The sequence below is a fragment of the Echinops telfairi genome, unplaced genomic scaffold (genome assembly GCF_000313985.2).
Source record: "Echinops telfairi isolate 266 unplaced genomic scaffold, ASM31398v2 ScPeMD7_57;HRSCAF=196, whole genome shotgun sequence".
Taxonomy (NCBI): Eukaryota; Metazoa; Chordata; class Mammalia; order Afrosoricida; family Tenrecidae; genus Echinops; species Echinops telfairi.
In genome coordinates this window covers 1,181,413-1,202,083 of record NW_022103955.1, presented here as the reverse complement: position 1 = coordinate 1,202,083, position 20,671 = coordinate 1,181,413, and the positions used below count along the sequence as shown (strand labels likewise).

The 20,671-nt window shown below is 41.6% G+C and overlaps 1 protein-coding gene and 1 pseudogene across 1 annotated transcript in view; both read left to right on the top strand.

Annotated features, from left to right (window-relative positions):
- The first annotated feature begins 6 nt into the window (after positions 1-6).
- RAB12 (RAB12, member RAS oncogene family) overlaps positions 7-20,671 on the top strand; it is a 39,945-nt gene continuing 19,280 nt past the window's right edge. Inside the window, exon 1 of the mRNA XM_004703049.3 lies at positions 7-143. Within this exon, the coding sequence (XP_004703106.2) occupies positions 92-143 (52 nt within the window). The 5' untranslated portion in view covers positions 7-91. The remainder of the gene's footprint in view (positions 144-20,671) is intronic.
- On the top strand, positions 16,731-19,506 carry LOC105978621 (annotated as a pseudogene).

Below are 20,671 nucleotides of genomic sequence, written 5' to 3'. Positions count from 1 at the left end.
GGCCCGCCGAAGGAAGCAGACCCCCCGGCCCGCCGACTTCAAGCTGCAGGTCATCATCATCGGCTCCCGCGGCGTGGGCAAGACCAGCTTGATGGAGCGCTTCACCGACGACACCTTCTGCGAGGCCTGCAAGTCCACCGTGGGTAAGGACGCCGCCACCTCCCAAGCTCGCTGGGCCCGCACAGTTCCTCCAGGACCGCGGCTTCCCACCCTCCTGGACGGCCCCTGGCCCCTTGCCTTGGGCGCTCTGTCTCCCAGCTCCCCAGGACTGACGCTCTTCCCTTCCCCCACCCTGACCTGCCCCCTGATTCCGGGCGCCCTCTCTGCCCAAGTCCCCAGCTGCGTGTCCCTGGGCACCCTCGCATTTGGGCCTTGGGGTGAAATTGGGGGGGGGCGGGGAGAGGGAGACGGGGCGGACATATCGGATACCTTTCCCAAAGCAAGCGGAGGCTTGCACCTGGTCTTCTCGCCGACGTGCCCTTGAGCCTTTCGGTCCCAGATCCTCTCCAGCACCAGCGCCCGTGGCCCTCCCCTCCGGGGCCCAGGGGTGAAGGGAGGCTGGGAAGCTGGTCGTAGGGCATCTTTGTATGCGGCTGGCCCTCGGGTCCGAGGGAAGCTTTGCCCAGTGGAGCCCGGTAGACTCAGGGCAACTCCTGACCGCAGACATTACTTACCGAGGAAAAGGGGAGTGCCCACAGGAAAGCAGACGGTGCTGTAAAAATAGAATGCCCAGGCCAAGTAAGTTTTTATCAGCTCGATTTACCTTGGAAGTATTTCCACAAAACGGGGCTTATTTCCAAATATTGAACCCATCTGATGAAAATTGAAATAATCAAGTTTACAAATTACCTCTGGACCTTATTAACACCAAGACAAGACCAGAAATTCTTGTTTTAGTTAGACATGGAGGCAGGGGGACTTCTATCAATGACCTGGGTCTTCAGATCACCCCACTGCCTTCCAGTCGGGAGAAGGAACTACATCTGTGGGTTTCTGACACTCTCTTTACAGGAGTAGAAAGTCTTGGATTTACAGTAGGCAGTACTCACCAGAGTGTGAGTAATTAGCCAGGTCAGTGAAGGTAGGACATGAGAAAACACTAGCCCTCCAGGTCAGGAAATAGCGGATCCTCAAGACCTAAAGCTGAAACTGCAATAGCAATTTTTTAATGGAGTGTGGTGTGCAGGGCTTGACCTTGGGTTTTTTTAGGTCGTTATAACTAACAGTTTCTATGGAAAAAAAACTTGAAACTAAGGGGGTGCCCCAGTGGGATGGCTTGTCGAAGTAAAGGGCATTCATTTCAGTAATAACGATTAAGGATTTCCCCAGGTAAGTTCCAAGAAACACTGTAACTAGTTTTGCTTTCAGTAATAGGTGTTTAGATTTAAAATACAGACTCAAAGGTATCATTCCGTATACTTATACAAGGTTTGGAGAGCCCTGACTGGTCTGATTGGAAATTATTTTCTCATTCTTGTGCTCAGAAGGCAACCGGACTACATTTTACTTGCTGATATTCAGAACTCTTGACTGCTTTGTAACTAAGGGAGTTCCATAATGCTTCACAGTTTTGAGATAAACTGTTTGTGATGTAACAACACAGTATTACATTTAAGATTTCTATATTTTAAAGTGTCACTGGAATATTAAACCTCGAACTTTTGTTTTATTTTTTTTAATTTGTCTTTGAGACTGTGATTCTTTTCGGTGGTGGTGATATTCAGATGCCATTGAGTCAGTTCCAGCTCATAGACCTTACATACTTTTTTATTAAAATAGGTGGTTGTGAAAATATTTGTACTCTGTACAGTTTATTTCTCTTTAAAAAAGGTTAGCCTTGAGGCCATAATATCAAAATTCAGTTGTATAAATATACCTATATTTCAAATATATCATCCTGAAGTATATAGAGTACACTTTATTATTGCATCATCAAATGAAGCTAATAACTGTAATTTTCATTCCTCATCTAAGAAAAGTCGGGTTAAAAACAATTTGGAATTGTCCCTCTTTCATGGATCTAAACTTAAGTACATGAAAATGAGAGATAATGTAGTATTATGGGATGAAAGGAAGGCCGGTTACTGTGAGAGCCTGGGTGAGTGGGTGCTTTGAGCAGTGGAGAAGAGGCAAAGTGAAGTTTCTCAAGTAGCACAGCTCACATTGTGAGAAAAGTTCAATAGAGGACATAGGGCATGGATTCTGCAGGACTATATGGCTACGGGGACTCTGGGCTATAGGCATCTGGAACTGTAAAGGCTTCTGGGTAAAGGCATTGGCATAAAAAAAGTAAAATTAATCCAGCATGATTATATAGGGCAGTGTTTCTCAACCTTCCTAATGCCGAGATCCTTTAATACAGTTCGTCATATTGTGGTGACTCCCAACCATAAATTTTTTTTTTGCTACTTCATAACTGTAATTTTGATACTGTTATGAATCGTAATGTAAATATCTGATATTCAGGATGTATTTTCATTGTTACAAAGTGAACATAAAGCATAGTGATTAATCACAAAAACAATATATAATTATATATTGTGAAATATTTGTTTCTAATCGATTGGTATCTTGGTTCCTAAGACCATTGCCAAATATGTGTCTAAGGCGACCTCTGTGAAAGGGTCTTCAACACCCCCCCCCCAAAAGGGGTCGCGACCCACAGGTTGAGAACCGCTGGTATAGAGTGTGTGGAAATGAGAAGAAACCCAGAAGCAAGACCAGATGGTTTGCGCATACTCCTTTGTCCACTTCACAACCAAACGCACAGACACACAGCTTTCTAACACCACTACTGCTGAGCAGATGGACTTTTGTTTCCTCCATATGTAGCCGTTAGTGTTTGGTTCAATACATTTTAATTAATAAATTAAGACACCTTAAGAAAACCTCTTTCATCATTGTCTACTATGATAGTCCCCCAAAACAACCAACCAAGCAAAACCCTCTGCCTTGCCTTTTCCTTTCCAGGTAGGTTTGTTGTATGGGGTGTGCTATCACCCTCTGGGGACTACCGCAATGGCAGATGGGGCCTGATCTCTGTTGTCAGGTGGGCCGGAGCTTGTGGGCACTAGATGTCAGCTTGCTAAGGGCAGGAGTAGAGATGTGTATGGAGTGCTGAGAAAGTGCCAGCAGTCTGAGGATTGGCATGAAGGCTGGCAGAGGATCCCTCCTCAGAGGAATGTTATGAAGGTAAATTCATTCCTCAAGTTCCTCTAGATAAATGCTATCTGAACGTGATGCTGGGTGTGTAGTAGTAAATGACTTTGGCGTGAGCCATTTACTCGTACGGTCCTTCTGAGACCAGCTTTTCAAGTTTCACCTCCATATCATAATTAGCTCACCCAGAGAAAGAGAGTCTTCCAGAGTGTTGGTGTCCCCTGCCCTGTCCCAACTTGCAAGGGCATGCTGCTCTTGACCTCTGGGGCCTGGGAGACTTCAAACATTTCCACACAAAGGTGGGTCATCCAAGTGGTGGCATCATGTAATTAATTGAGAGGCCAGAAGAGGGTATCTATCACCAGTAAGTGACTTATTAAAATGAATTAGAATAACTTGGAGTTTCTATAAAAGAATCTAGTAGAAATCTTAGAAATTTGATATGATGAACCTATTACTGTTTTGAAAAGTTAAGAGTGAATGAATTGTTTTTGTATTGTCATTTAAATCAGAAGTTGATTTGGTTTTGAAAGATCTAAAATTTGCAAGATTATATGAAAAGCTAAAGAGATTATTTTAATAATTGGCCTACTTAATGGAAATTGTCTAGGAATGATTAGATTTTGTTTTGAGGCAATCGAGTTACTTAGTGTGAGATATGCCTAGCATGATATGACAAGTTCTTTTAAAAAGTTCAACAGTAGAAAAAGAGTTGGTGTCAGAATTTACAACTAACTCACATCTGTATCATAAGCATGTTAACTACCATTAGTCTCTGTGTGTGCTTGTGTGTACATATTTATATGCAAACTACATGTTACTACTTTCTAAGTTAGTGGTTCTCAACCAGTGTGTCACGACCCCTTTGGGGGTTGAACGACCCTTTCACGGGGGTTGCCTGATTCATAACAGTAACAAAATTACAGTTAGGAAGTAGCAACAAAAATAATCTTATGGTTGGGGGGTCACTACAACACTGGGAACTGTATCAAAGGGTCGCGGCATTAGGAAGGTTGAGAGCCACTGTTCTAAGTGGAGGCTACAGAAATTCTTTCTCTGGCAGCTCTTGAGAACTTGTTTTCCCTCCCTCCTGTGTAACTACTCCTACTCAAAAAAAAAAAAACAGCCAAAAAACCAAACTACTGTCAGATCAATTCTAACTTGTTACAACCCTGTAGGGCAGGGTAGACCTGCCTCCCTGGTGAGTTTCTGAGACTAATTTTTTACGGAGTAGAGAGCCTTGTATTTCTCTAGAATCAGCATAAGCAGGTAAGTGAGCATTTAAAGGTGTAGATTTCAGGAAAATAATAAATATTGGTAAGGATATAGAAAAATGGGAACTGCTGGTGGGGGTACGGGATAGTAGAAATTCTACTCAAAGGTATGTGCTCAAGAGACTTGAAACAAAGGTACAGACAGACAGATGGACACCAGTGTTCTTTGTGGCTTCATTAACAATGCCCAAAAGGTGAAAACTCAAATTTCCATCCAAAGGTGAATAGGTAAACAATCTGGTACATGCATATGTGTACCATGGAGTCCTGCTCCGCCATGAAGAGAAAGAAGATTCTGATGCATCTTATAGGTGACTTTTGAAAACATTTACTCTCACTGCCATTGAGTCAATTCTGCTTATAGTGACCTGCTAGCATAGGATAGAACTACCCCTATGGATTTCTGAGACTAACTTTGATGGAGTAAAAAACCTCATCTTTCTCCTGAAAAGCAGCTAGTGGTTTCAAACTGCTGGCCTTTCGGTTAGCAGGGCATCGAGTAACCCACTGTGCCCCCAAGGTAAAATAAATCAGTCACAAAAAGGCAATGTATGACTTCATTTGTGTGAAATACCTAAAGTAGACAAATGTATTGACACGAGGTTTTAGTGGTTACTAGTATGGGAGGGAGGAACAAAGGGGAATCACTGTTTAGGAAGCAGTGAATTTTTATATTAGATGGAAAGTTTGACAGTGGTTGTGATGGCTCACAATATGTTTAATGCAATTTATATCACATAATGTGTAAAGCTGGATTGATAGAGAAGCATATCCAGAAACATGTATAAAACATATCACAAAATACCAATTTATAAACTATCAAGGGCTCATGAGGGAGGGGAAAAATGAGGACCTAATGTGGGGGTTTAAGTGGAGAAAAATGTTTTGAGAATGATGTACAAATGCGCTTTACACAATTGATGTGTGTATGGATTGCGATAACAGTTGTATGAACCCCTAATAAAATGTTTAAAAAAATATCAAGAAGTAATTATATAGAGAGCAAACCTTCCAGTCCAGATCATGTCCATAAATCCAATACTTATCCACAAGTCCCTCTTAAGATTCACACAGCCATATGAATGATGCAAAATTCAGGAAAAACACAGGCCAGTGGGTGAAAAGTCTTATGGATCCAATGGCAATAGAAGCATCACAGGACTTCGGCAGGTCTCAGTGTGGCTCTCCAAACAGGAAGGTAAAAGCAGAGAGGAGGAGATTCCCAGGACCCTCCTTATGAGAAGGTCACAAGGAGACACCATTAGGCTGTGATCTGATGACAGGCTAGACTCCGCACAAACAAGGAGAGTTGGTGATAATGCAAAACTTTCAATAAATAACACTCATTCACTAAGGCAGAAACATACCTGCCTAACAGAAAGCAAGATGGGGCGTTAAAATAATATAGGGTAGTCCTGGGCCACCTTTCATTGAGCCTCCTCAAAGCAAGCGATCCAAACCAAAATCCAGCAGTCACCAAATCCATAACCTTGGAATAGCAGTCATCTGCTTCTCACACTAGAGTGTTTCAGCCTTATGTCCACGGAAGTACGTCAACTCCTCAAACCTGCTACAGGTGAATTTGAGGCAAAGCCCAGTTCATTTAGCAGTCTCCACATCTAATCCTGGTGTGACCTGAGCCTCTGGTGAGTCCTATTTGGCCATAGTTCAGGAATGTGAATATCCTTGCTGTCAGAATAAGAGCATTGTAAACTCAATTATGGCTAATGTAGTTAGGTTATCATTTGATCTCTTTTGACCCATTTTAAAGTTTCAGTTCTTATATTTTTTGCTTGCTTTTTGATTGTTTGGTAATTTTTTTGTTTGTTTGCTTTCTGTTCATGTTGTATATGATTTTTTTCTGTATGTGAAATCCAGGATAAGTAGATCTAGTAGAGACAGTCACTGCTGGGGGAGATGGGGGTGGAAATGATGAGGCGCTAACAACATGAGTACAAAGAAAACCTGTTCTGAATTTGATCATGGTGATTACACAGATCTTCTTAATATAATTGGACAATTAAATCGTTTGATATGTGACGTATATGCCAGTAAAAGATAGGGGTTCTTTTTGCTTTTTTAAGTTTTTCAGATTTACCAAGCAGTTAACAATTACTTTATGGAAGGGTCGGGGGGAGCAGATGAGCCAGTCAGGGTGCAGTGTAGCAACGGTGAAATATACAACTTGCCTCTAGTTCCTAAATGCGTCCTCTTCCTCCCCCACCCCCACCCCACCCCACACACACACTATCATGAATGATCCCAATTCTACCTTACAAATCTGGCTGGACCAGAGGATGCACACTGGTACAGATAGGAACTGGAAGCACAGGGCATCCAGGACAGATATCCCTTCAGGACCAGTGGCGATACCGGGAGGGTGGAGGAAGGTGGGGTAGAAAGGGGGAACCGATCTCAAGGATCTACATTTAACCCCTTCCCTCGGGGACGGACAACAGAAAAGTGGGTGAAGGAAGACGTCGGACAGTGTAAGATTTATGACAAAATAATAATTTATAAATTATCAAGGGTTCATGAGGGAGGGGGAGCATGGCAAGGAAGGGGAAAAATGAGCTGATGCCAGGGGCTTAAGTGGAGAACAAATGTTTTGAGAATGATGAGGGTAACGAATGTACAAATGTGCTTTATACAATTGATGTATGTATGTATGGATTGTGATAGAGTTGTATGAGCCTCCAATAAAAAAATAATAAAATAACTGAAATGTTAAATTAGAACTCTTAAACAACTTTCTCTGTCTAAATAGAAGTCAGTCTTTTTACTAGTTTTGTTTTATGTGTAGGCTTTTATTTCATATTTAATATGATTGTTTTTCTTTTTGAAATAGTTGTTTTGCTTCCACTTTTTGTTATGTGTTTTATTTGTACTATAACTTATAATCTTATATTCTGATGTAGTATTGCCCAAATATTTTGAACAAAAAAAGTCTTTTACTATTTTTAGAGCAACAAATTATTTAAGTAAAAAATAATCCCCCCCCCCCCAAAAAAGATGAGAATGTAAGAGGGCAGGGAAACTAGAGTCATGGAAACTAAACAACCAGAATGGAAATACTGGAAATGTGTACACATTGTGAAGAATGTAACCAGTGTCACTGAACGATTTGTGTAGAAATTATGTGTTTGCGTGTAGATATTCTTTAAATTTAGTTCTGAGAGGTTTACTGTTCACCCTTTGTTTTTGCTTTTTTAAATGTTGCAGCTCACACACTCCCGTGGAGTTAACTCTGACTTACAGGCGAGAACCCAGGTGCCAGGCTAGTTGTTACGTTATAGCAACACTATAGGGCATAGTAGAACTGTTGCTGTGTCTGAGACGGTACCTCCTTACCGGAGTAGAAGCCCTCATCCTTCACCAGCTTCATCTTGTCAGCAGCCCACTAAGTCACTCAACTCAAAAGATTCATGGCCTTCAAGTCAATGCTGATTCTACACCCTTGAGGTAGAATTGCCTTTGAGTTGCCAAGATGGTTAAATCCTTATGGGAGTAGAAAGTCTTGTCTTTGTCCCCCAGAGCAGCTGGTGGTTTTGAACTGTTTAGATTGCAGTTAGTAACCCAAAATGTAACTATTATGCTACCAAGGTCCTGAGAATAACTGGTTCTAGAAGTTGATAGTACTGTGCAGATGTCCTGTGTTAACTTAATTACTAGCCTGGCGGCGCTGGTGTTCTCACTGCCTGGCTTTCCCTTTTGCAGCAGGTATTTAGACAAGGGTGGGGTACAGAGGTGGAGACAGCAAGTACTGGGGAAGCTTGGGATTAGTGGACTCCATTTACTCAGGGACAATGGTTGAGTTGGAGACAACATTTGAGATTTAAGAAATAGATGAGCCTTAACACTTGCAGAAACTGCTAACAGTAGGTCTGGCTTCAAATGTTAAAAGGGGCATGACTTGTGCCATGGCTGTCAAGGGATAATTGGCCATTTGTATTTTATTTGAGAAACTTGTTGGAATTTTTGCTAGGAAACCAACATGAGCAGCTACTGTTGAATTAATTTCAAAAGTGTATTTTATTTTGATCTTCTATTTTGATATGCAGTCTTCCAAACCATGACTGAAAATCTCAAGTGTTTTACTTAAAAGAAAATTGGGGATAATCATCCAGGATTTTCACTCCCAAAGCCAAACACTGCAGACCTCTAGTGCAGTTTCACGCCATCTGGAGAGTAACTTGCACAAAAAGATCCTACTGCCAAGATGACGTAACATGATGACTTAGGGAAATGTGTAAGCAAGGAGATCAGGCATCTTGGTTAACATTTTAGATTGAGTAGGTTTATTTAAAGCAAACTGCTGTACTTATGCTTGGCATATTTGTGGAATAAAATAGCTGTCATCAAAGAAAGTATTCAGATTTAGCTGGGGCTGGCTTGCTTAGCTTGATTGAAAAGTGATTTAAAGACCTAGGCTTAAGTGCATTCAGCTTTCTTCACTCACGCTGTGGGCATAAGAGTGATGTAGATTCTTTCAGGCTGCCTGTTTCTTCCCTGGCTGAAATATGCAGAAGCAGTCTTTTAACATACTTTTTAACCGTTCAGAAGACAGTGGGTTTGAGAACTAATAAGTGCAAACTTCTCCACCTTGGGTATTTGTACATTATTTTAATTAAGCATTTGTTTGAATTTGTAAAGAAGATAGTTGTGTACTCAGCAGATAAATTTTGAGAGAGCGTGTTATGTAGGAAGTATGCATCAAGCCATTTAGTTGGGTACAAAGCTAATGCCTGCTTTCCCTGGCTCTTGCCCGTTTCAGAAGGGGAAGTGAGTCGTGGAGATAGTTATAATAAAGTACTGATTACTCTCCGCTTGTCCCTTTGTCTTACATCTCTGCATTTGGAAAACCGAACAACCAGCAAAAAATAGTGCCCATATTTGAGTGTGGGTATATTAAAAACAGCTTTAAAAATTCTTATTCCTTAAAACCAAAGTCTAGTTCACAGAAAACCCTCTTCACATCCCACAAGATCCACTGTCTGTTTCTGATGCTGTATAAGTTTCTCCTTAGTTTAAAATATACAACAATAAAAGTAACTGCAGTTCTGTTAGGCAAGGTTATAATGTAAGTAGCTTGCAGATGAAATGTTTCCCCCTCCCATCTAGGAGTTTCAGGATTCTCTAAGCCAGGGGTCAGGCAAAGGAACTAAAAAACACAAAACTTATTCCTGTTGAGGGAGTTCTGACTCATGGAGACCCCTTGTGTGTCAGCGTTGAATTGCACCCCTTAGGATTTTCAATGACAGGTTTTTATTTTATATTTTTACTTCCTTCTGAAGTGCATCACTAGGTACCTCTGGGTGGGCTTGAGCCTCTAGTTTCTAGTTAGCACCCCCGCCCCCAGGACTCTCAGGTGCAGGAACCCAAAAGACACATCTACTCCCTTTGAGTGGGTTTCGAAGCGACCCTATACGTGGTTTCAGAGATGGAATCTCTAGAGGAGCAGACAGCCTCATCTTTCTCATGAGGAGCCCTATCGGCCTTGTGGTTCAACACCTAACCCACAGCACTGAAGCTCTGCCCTCCCCCCCTAAAAAAATTATACGTATCTACTGTTAGCGAGTCCATTGCAGTGCCTAGTAGTTCAGAGAAGAATGATTCATGAGGGTTTCCAAGGTTAAATTTTTATAGTTGCAGACAGCGTCATCTTTCTCCTGCAGAATTGCTGGTAGGTCTGGATTGCGATTGGCTAGTTATCAGCCCAACAGTTAGCTCCCCACGCCACCAGTACTCTCTGCTGAATGAATAAATCTCTCCTGGGATAGTGCTCCTTTCATTGTTGTGGTGGTTATGTTACTTCTTTTCACATGCAATCTCTTCCACTCCACGCCTGGTGGGTGGTAGAACCCTGCCACCTTCTTGTTGAGAATAACACACCTGACTACAATCAAACTTTTACTTAAAATTTTTTTCCTTAAAAAAAATCACACACACACACACACACACACACACACACACACACGGAAAGGGTATGAATTTTGGAGTTGGACAAAAAAATCCTAGATTTTAATCCTACCTCCTCTACAAGCTATCAGTGTGTTTTAAGCAAGCTACTTAACCTTGGTTACCTCATTCGTTAAAATAAGAATCATTAAAGTGGATGAGCATTGTCCTATTTCATGGAACTGGGATGAAGTATCGTATATACCTGACTAGTAAAGGCAGTAGAAATGCCAGTTTGTTCCCTTCTGATCACTTACTCCTAAGATGCAGAAACTCTGAGGTGCTGTGAGGGACTCACAGGAACCAAAATCCTTATTCTTTAGAGCTACAAGAAACTCTGCAGTACTTTTAAAAGGTCTCAGTGATAGATCCTGAAATATACACAGGTGAACATGAGATAGCAAAATGTAAACACATGACCCAGGTAAAATGCCATGGATAGTCACTAAATGTTGGATCCATCTGCATGTTAGTAAATAATATTCTCTGCAGATTTCCCCCGTCCTCCTGTGACCAAGAACTGGAGCTGACACGTGGCGCTTCTCCATCAAGTGTGTCCCAGCCAGAATGCCTTAATCTTATTTTTATTTTTAAACATTTTATTAGGGGCTCATACAACTCATCACAATCCATACACACATCAATTGTGTAAAGCGCATTTGTACTTCATTCTCAAAACATTTTCTGTCCACTTAAACCCCTGACATTAGGTCCTCATTTTTCCCCTCCCTCCCCGCTCCTCCCTCCCTCATGAGCCCTTGATAGTTTATAAATTGTTGTTTTGTCATACCTTGCCCTGTCTAACGTCTCCCCTCATCCCCTGCCTTAATCTTATTTTGAGGAATTATTTTATAAGCTTTTCCTAGTAACACAAAATTCATTTTAACATTAAATATGTTTCTTCTTTCCATCCTTCTCCTTTTCTAATTTGTCTTTGAAGTAGCAGCGGAAGTCAAGGACCCAGACTGCCCTGGTTCTACTGTATGGTATCCTACCTGCAGGCTTGGTAACCTTGGGCAAACTGCTAACCTCTCTCAACCTCAGATATTTTTGTTTTTTCATCTGTAAAATTGACACAGTGATAGCACTTACCTCATTGGATTATTAGGGGATCAAATAAGCTATTGTACTTAAAGCCTTTAAAGAGGACACACATTTTCCTGTGAAATACCTTGATGGTGTAAACTTGGAACTGTAACCTATGGTGAAGGAGTCGGAAGTGGTGGACACCCTTGAGCCCCCTTCCTGCCCCCTTCTGCCTTCTTCGTTGATAGGAGTGACCTTGTTGCACTGTTTTCTTACTCTGTCTCACTTGATGCAGGTGGTGGTGGTGTATGTGTGTTCCCATCATTATGAGGCTCTCCTTGTGCCTGTATGTGTTACGAGAGCAGAGATGGCATAGGGTGGTCACTGTTTGCTGGTGAGAGAATGTCAAACATGGAACAAAGAACAGAGGCCAAACCTATTCAACGAGGACATTTGATGAATATTTTAAAATTATTTTTAATATGTTAAAGTGGTGGTATATTAAATAGGGTTCTCTAGAGAAGCAAAACTGGTGATGCTTGCATATTGTGTTAGTCTGGGTAGATTAGAGAAACACATTCTTGTGGATCCAGTGGCAGTGGAAGCATCTCAATGCTGGCGCAGGTCTCCACATGTCTCCTTCAGCTCTGAGTGTCTCAACAGCAGGAAAGGGAAGGCAACGAGACTGGGTCTGACCCCTGGTGAGCTATTGGTCTCCATTGCACCTCCAAATGAGGTCATCAAGCTGTGACCTGATTGACAGGCTAGATAGGCTCCACCCCCTCACTCAAGTTGACAGATTATGTAACTGCCACACATGTGGGTAGAAAAAGATTTATATCAAGAAATGGGTTACACAGAGAAGTGTAACCCAATCCAAGTTACACAAAAGTCCAACCCAATCCAAGTCTAGGTCAGATGTGAGCTAGAGGCTAATCCTGGCTTAGGTAGTTGAGGGCCACACTGTCAAGGAAGCGACCTAATGCTGTGACCTGACTGATCTATTGGGTTCCACCCCTACGTTCACCCAGGTACAACAAGTTGGCATAAAATATAACCATCACAAGTTTACTGATTCAACGGTGCCTATTTCTTCAACTACCAAACTACTTTACCAGGTGCAGTGCTTAGCTTCATGTCACACGTCAGGTAGAATACAGCTTCTGAGATCAGGGTGCTTCCTGGGTCTATAAGAGGAATTTGTGTTGTCTTTGCTCTTCTCGGGTAAGTCGGCTGTGATACAGGCAGAAGTCTAGCTTCACATTCAATTAAGACATTCTAATGTTCTATTTGTCCCTATATATGTGACTTTGGCATAGCTCTCAATTTATTTTTCTTACTCAACTCACTGAAAATACTCAAAATTCTTTTCTTTCAGAGTTCTTAGGGGATGGGCCCTAAGAACTCTTCGTTCAGGATAAGTGTGACCATCTTTTGTGTCCTTTTTAAAATGTTGCTTTCTGCGGGAAAGGAATGTGAAAAAAGACGCTTTTGTTTGTGGTTGTTTTGCAACTTCTTTTGGAAAGAAATTATAAAAGAAACACAACGTTTTCGAAATAGCTTGTCTAAAAGGAGACTCAGAAATCTTATCCGCATGAGCTGTGCTAATTTCTATCACTAAAATATATGAAGGACAAATACAAAGAAAATAAAGTGTCCAATCGAAGCCTTGTTTTTGAAATGCCTGGTTTTGGTGGTCCTAGTCTATTTTCAGAAAGTTCTGCGTGTCTACCATCTCCCCCTCTTCACATCTGACTTCTCTAATAACAGCCTTTCAGTGTGGGATGTGATATATATTTTAATCTAGGTTCTGATACTCAGCTAAAATATGTATATGTATTAGCAAACCACCCTGTTCTCTCCATCCCTGCACCTTTCTCTGATAAATGGGGACAGCAGGCCCCACCTCACAGGGCAAATGTTAGTGATCAGTATTTTTATCAAAGGAAAATTCAGGTCACAAAAGAGGACACTGACCCAAATAGCGCACTCCAAGATCAGTGCATAGACACTGTAGCCTGTCACTGTGCCCTTTCTAAAAGCGTCCTTAAAATGCATTGAGTAGGATGTCTATTGAATTGATAAAAGTTCTGCTTAAACTATTGTCACTAGAGTAATCATTTCACTTGCTGAGAAAATAAACTGACAGTGATAATTCATTGTAAGGGGTATGTGTAGGGAATGTCACTTAAACATAGATTTCCTTTTTTCCTGCAATACAAAATGGAAAACAAACCTTTTCAAAATTCTATAGAGTGTTTGAGATACTGGGAAGGGAAAGGCAAATAGCCTTTCCACTTAATCTGACTTCTTGGGAAGAAATTATAGAGATGAAAGATTTACTTCCTTGATAGAAAAAACAAGTGCTATTGACCAGTCATTCGTCAATAGATATGCTCGTCCAGTAGTTTGAGTTATTTTTTGATATCCAGATTTATATTTATCTGATTCCATTTTAAACCAATGAAAGTGTTATGGAAATGTGCTTGTGTGCAATTGTGGGCTAGAGGAAAGCATCCAGGTCTCTGCTGCTGCTACTTCCTTTGGCATCTACTTTTGCTTCCCAAGTGGACCAAGGAAAGAGGTGAAGAGAGTAGCATCTTTCAGGATGAGAGGCCAGGAGGTGAGAGCCCTTGGTGGCTCATTTAACCAACACCCGTATCTGCAATTTCGTTCTCCAAGTTAAATGTGAAAGGTCTCAAACTCCTTATGGGCCCTGCCGTTTCCTGGGTACGGCTCGAGTCTGGAACTGTTAGGATCAGGGCTTATTATAGGGCTATCGGGCCTTCAACTCTTGACGCTCAGGACACACAGAACCACTGGCAACCCTACAAGAGTGGAAATGATGTTGTTACAAGACCTGATAGCCAGAGTTGAGCTGCATTTTGATCTATATAATCTGAAAGGGTAGGTGTGACCCATTTTCCATTTTCAAAATGCTTTTGCATCCCCTTGTATCACAGGTACTGCAGGAAACAGGATGATCTCTTCAGATACAGACATTAGTTTCTGTGGCTTGGAACAGCTAGATGAAGGCCAGCAGAGGAATTGCGCCACCCATAGTCAGGAAATTGTGTGGAGATTGGACTGCCTTTCGTGTTGAACATTTAGCATGTTTGTGAGGCTGGAAGCTCACTGGAGAAAACTCTAAGCAGCTGACCTCCAAGTGTAGTCATTGAATATGTGTTGCATGCAAGGTGGGCATATAAGTGCTCTGTATCTAGAGTGCTGTGTGTGCTGCGCACCCCTGCAGTAACTGCTCTGTCCCTTGGACTGTGCTAGGGAAATTCTGCCTTCCTTTCTGCTACTTGTGTATTTGCCTTAATTTCTCTCTATTTGTATAGCACTAGGTGGAAGGAAGGGCAGTTTCCCCTCCTCAGACATTTATTGAGTTGATTTTGTGGGCAAGGTAATGTCCTAAGCCTTAGGGAGCTAAAGAGGGTGCACACATCACAGCCTTATTGGGGGAGGGAAGAAAGGATTGTCTGACAGACAATGGAGGAACCATATGATAAGGCTGTGGGAGAATCCTAGTCCAAGAACTGGGAGGATGGATGAGGAAGAGGCTTCCTGTGGGAAATCTCTAGCACGTCTGAATGTTTTCTAGGCTGATAAGGAGGCGCCAGTCTAAGAGCAACAAAGAAAGGCTCCCTGCTGTCCAGTGTATACGTGTGGTTGAACTTTTTGAGAGCAAGCACTGTCTCTAGACTGCTTACTCTGTTTACTCCAGATGCTTGCAAGAAACTGGGATTTCAATGGTGTAGAAATGAAGTCTCCACCCTACCTTGCCCCTTTCGATTCCTAACCGTTGGTTTCAAGGGCCCCTCCGCATCCTCTCCAGTATTTCATATTTCCTGTTTTGGGTTTTTTGTGTTGTATTTGTTTTTAATTTTGCTTTCAGTTTGAGGTAGAATATCATTTTAATTTTTTTTCTCTTATAGCTAGTGATTTTGAGTATTTCTTCATATGATTATTGGGCCCCTGGATGCCACTTTTAGTGAATTGTCTACTCATATATCCCTAATTTTTGAATTAGATTATTTATTAAGGTTTTGTAGTTTTCTATAGTTTTTTTTTTTTTTTTTAGATTATCTGATATATCATTGCCACATATCTTTTCCCCCAATCTGTGGGTTTTCTTTTTATAAGACAGGACAATTTTAAGGCACTGGGTTTTGTTTTGTTTTATTTTGTTTATGAAATTTTAAAAATAGCCACTGGTCCCATTCCTTCCTCCCCCCCCCCCAAAAAAAAAAACAAACAAACCACTGGGTGGCTATTTTTCTGTTGTTAATGATGTTATTAGTTAATCTACAAACAACATCATCTTCATTTTGTCTAAACACATTGTTAATGCTAGTAATTAAAAATAGCAACATATTTACAATCATGGAGCAGTAACATTACTGCATATTTTTTGTTTGAATATGGATATCTATTCTGTAATTTTTTATGGAACTTCACTATGGAAAATAGTCTTAGTGTAGGACTGCTAGGATCGGGGAAAGTTACGAAAATGGATTGAAAAAGAGCATCTGATGTGCGCAGACTCTGAACAACCCTTAGTAGAGACCTGTGTACTCAAACAAAAATTATTCATGCAGGCTGTTTTGAGGGATTTTTTTTTTTTAAGCAAGTTTCAAGAGAGGTCTTATCTGCCAGTTATTGTCAGTAAAGTAGCTGATATTATGACAAGTTTTTAATCGGAAACTAAATTAAACAAGAACAGATCATATAACAAAATAAGAATTAGGTTTGTAAATTGCTACCAATGCAGTTTTCTGCTAGTGAAATCCTAACTTTGTATCATGCAGACAATGCTTTGTCATTGAGCTTGCCTTGTTAATAGGATATAGAAAATCTCTCAGGCTGTTTCTTTGTCACTTTTATGTTGTTTCCTGTGTGAATGCGTGCGTGAGTGAGGCGCCCTGTCCAGTAATGCTGTGTGTGCTCAAACGTGCTCGCATTCCAAGGCCCCTTCAGAGTGTTGTTTGATTGCAAAAAGCAAATCCATTCTCCAGAACTGGAGATGAATTTGAATTCGCCAGCTCTCTTCGATGACATTTGAAGTTATTTCTGGGGTGAGAGATCAGCTTTGTTGTCTCATGGCTTCTTCTATTTATGCATCTTGTTTTTCTTCCTCAGAAGGAAGGCTACCTCACAGCCTCCTAAGTTTACAAACATGCCTTTTGGCATTGTCTTGGTGGCTTCAAAATGTTACTATTTATAATGCCTCTCACTTGCCTTGGGGTCATCACCTGACATGAAAGTGTTACATCGAGTCCCCGGGATGACACCGTGTGTTCCCGAGACATGCCGCACCAGAGCCCCAAGGTGTACTGACTGGGTTGTGGGACAGGCGAGAAGCAATTTGTCATTGCTTCTCAAAGTTAGCCAGCTTCTCATTCGCTCATTTTTCTTAACTCTGAAAATTGTATGAAAAATATTGTTGAAATTAAAGTTTGCCATAACTGAGAAGCATATAAAGCAACATGATGAAAACTTGGTTTTTAATCTATATATCTCACGGATGTGGGAAAAAATTGGAGCCCATAATTGTTGCTGGAGGGAACATAAAATAGTATAAGTACTGTGGGAAATTGTTTGCTGTTTTCTTAAAAAGTTACTGCATATACTCGTGAATAAGCTGAGTTTTTCAGCACATTTTTAATGCAGTTTTTGTGGTAAAATTAGGTGCCTCAGCTGATATTTGGGTTGACTTATTCTGAAGTATATACGGTAAACATCGAGTGATCCTCTGCCTTCAAATCGGGCCCAGCTCATAAACCCCCTGTAAATCTTTATAAACACAAACTGCCCTGTTTTCCTCCTGTAGAGCGGCTGGTCCGTTCGAACTGCCAACATTTCAGTTCGCAGCCCGACATTTAATCCACTACACCGTCATAAGAAAACCTTCAAAGCAGGAAACCAAGCTCACCGCCATCAAATGGATTCCAGCACTTACAGGGCAGAGTTGTACTGCCACTGGGTTTCCAAGACTGCATCTTTCTCTGCTGACCTTGTGGTTAGCAGCCCAACCCTGCTACCAGGTCTCCTAAGGAAGTGCCTTCACCATGACCAAACATTTTCACCCTGCAAGACTTAAGGATACCAGTGTTCATTGCTGCATTGTTCCCAACAGCCAACAAGTGACAACACCCTAAATGTTTATCAGCTGATGAATGGATAAGCAAAATGTAGTGTAACTACAATGGAAAGTTACTCAACGGTTCAAAGAAAGTTGTAGTATATCTGCTAAGTGTTTGAACCTTGAAAACATGCTGCATGAAAGAAGCCAGACTCAAATGGACAAATAATTGATGATTGCACTTACATGAACCATCTAGAACAGGAAATGCATACAGATAAAAGTTTATTAGTGTTTCTCAGCTGGGAATGGAAAGAATTATTACATGAGGGGTTGTAATGCATCAAACTTCATCTAACTTCAGGAGGAAGACAATCACCATCACCCCAAATTGAATCTTGAAATCAAACATCTCTGACACTACCTGTTCTTCCCACAGCATTCTCCACTTCTCTTCTAGGTTAAATAAATTGTTGCAAGAGCCACAGAACTCACAGACCTTATTTGGGTTATGTGGTTTGTCAGGACTACAGGCTACAATTCAAGACTGGGATTGACTTGGAAGTAATGAGATACAAGTCAGCATAGTTTATCAATGAGGGCAGCTTCTAAACAGGATAACATTCAGCTTCTTCTAAACCTTGGAACCCAGTAAGTTGTACTTCTTGGACCTCTGCTGTTGGATCTCACACAGCCTGGCATCTACCCTGCTTGGGTAAGAGTTATAGCTTTACCTACAAGTGCCCAAAGGCCAAAAATATACACTTATCAGCAAGCCTCTCAGTCAATAGCACTTAGCTTGCTCTCTCCATGGATCAGGAAGCCTCCCACAGCCACCTTGCACTAGTCTCCTGGTTCTGACTGTCTTGAGCCACTGCCACTCGTGTCCTCGCTGTGCTCCTATCCATCTTGGACTGTTTTTAGGTTGCAGCTTTCTCTGTCTCCTGAGTTTAGCAGGTTCTGTATACGCAGGGACCCTTGGTCCAAAAGATTTGCTTATTAGCATTATCAAAATGAATAAAATAAAATTGGATAAGAAAAACATAAAGATAAGCTTTCCTCAGTTATATAATGATAAAAAAAAGTCATGTTTAGGGTTGAGCCTGTGAGGAGGCAGTGTGGGGTGCTTCGTGTCTGAGCAGCTCTGACCACTGCCTTCCACATGTTGACAGCTACAGGCAAAGTGCTTCAAGCTGCAACTGCAGACGGGTCACGAGCAACAGTGGCAAGCAAAACTACAGCGAGCAGAAATCCCATTCTTCTTCCAAAAGTGGAAGTACTTGTGGATCTGAGCAATCTGCAAGGCATACCCCTGCAAGGTCTTGCTCCAAGGAAGATTCCAGGGTTCCAGATTAAAGTCTAGGTCCAGATCTGAAAGTAGGTCTAAATCCAGAAGTTCTCAAAGGCAGTATACAAAATCTTGGTCCTGTTCCTTAGTCCTGTAGGTCTTACCATCGAAATTATTGCAGTTGGCACCACCACAGTCTTCTTCCTTGTCTTCTCATGGGTGTCATATTGGGAATTGGGCAAATCTTGATCCCAACTGTTGCCTTGGGATATTTGGATTGAATTTATACACCACAGAAAGAAATCGAAAAGAAATGTTGCCTAAATATGACCCCATTGTGGATGTATCTTTTGCATATGACAAGCAGTGTAGGCATTCACCAGGATTTGCCTTGATTTCAGGCAAGTTATGGAGAGTGCCCATGGAATGGAGCGTGATGGCATAGGATCAGAGTTGATTCTCCTTAATAAAAAGACCACATACCCCAGTACCTGGAATTTACATGGGAGACCTACCCAGTGGCACTTCACACCATCGGGATTGCTGTAAAAGGAGACGATCAAGCCTCTGAAGAGGAGAACTGCTATAGGAGATGATGCAGAGGAGAGGGGTGGAGAACCATTCAGGACTGGGATCAGATTTATAGGAGACGGTTACCTTCTCCCTATTGTCGTCATGCTCCGTGCTCCCTCGGACCCTCTTCGCCGTTGTGAGAGCATAGAGTTGAAGACGTCCTGAAACACTGTAGAGTTGGGATGTTGTTTGGGGGCAATGTTTTTTGTCACCTCCTGTTTAAAAGTGAACAGTGCTTAATGAAGTTAGATGACTTTTATGCCTTTTATGATGAAGGCTTTTGATGGAATCGAAATGCTGTTTTCATTCTGCACTTGTGTCGTTTGATGGTTTGTTCAAACTTGCTTCCAGAGAAATATGTTTTGCATGTATTTTTTTACAGCCTAAATTTTGACTGCTGAGAAGTTTCTGTTGTATAAAACTCCATTTAAAAGGTTTTTCTCAATCCCGAGGAGAAAACAATGCGACCAGTGGTTCCAGGGAGACATGGGAGAGGGGGAGGTGGGGGATAGGAAGCGGGTAACTAACAAACGCAGGGACTAGGGAACAAGAGTGATCTAAAATTCATGGCGCGGAGGGTGTAGAATGCCTGGTAGAGTTTGACCAAGTGCAGTCTATCTAGCCAAGAGGGAGTTTTATTGAGGGCGCAGCTCTTAAAGCTGTTATGACATTCCATACAGCAATTGTATCAAGCATATTTGTACATGTTGCCATCATCATTTTCTATATATTTACTTTCTATTTGAATCCTTGGTATCAGCTCCTTTTTTCCCCTCCCTCCCCTCCTACCCTTGTGACCCCTTGATAAATTATAAATTATTATTTTCATATCTTACACCGTGTACATATATTTATATGTTAAATATTAAGGTAGCAGACGGACATTGGGCCTCTACTCAAGTACTCCCTCAACGCAAGAACACTTTGTTATAATAACCTGGCATTCTGTGATGTTCACCTTCCCGACAGACACGATCACTAAAGACAAAATGGGTGCATAAGCAAATGTGGCGAAGAAAGCTGATGATGCCCATGCGGTCATCTAGCTGGGAAGCAACAAAGCCCACATGGAAGAAGCACACCAGCCTGTGTGATCACGAGGTGTCAAGAGGATCAGGTCTCAGGCATCAGAAGACCCAAAACAAACAATCATATCAATGAGAACGAAGGAGAGCGGAGTGGAGACCCAAAGCCCATCTGTAGACAGTTGGACATCCCCTCACAGAAGGATCACAAGGAAGGCATGAGTCAGTCAGGGTGCAGTATAGCACCAAGGAAACATACAACATTGCTCTAGTTCTTTAA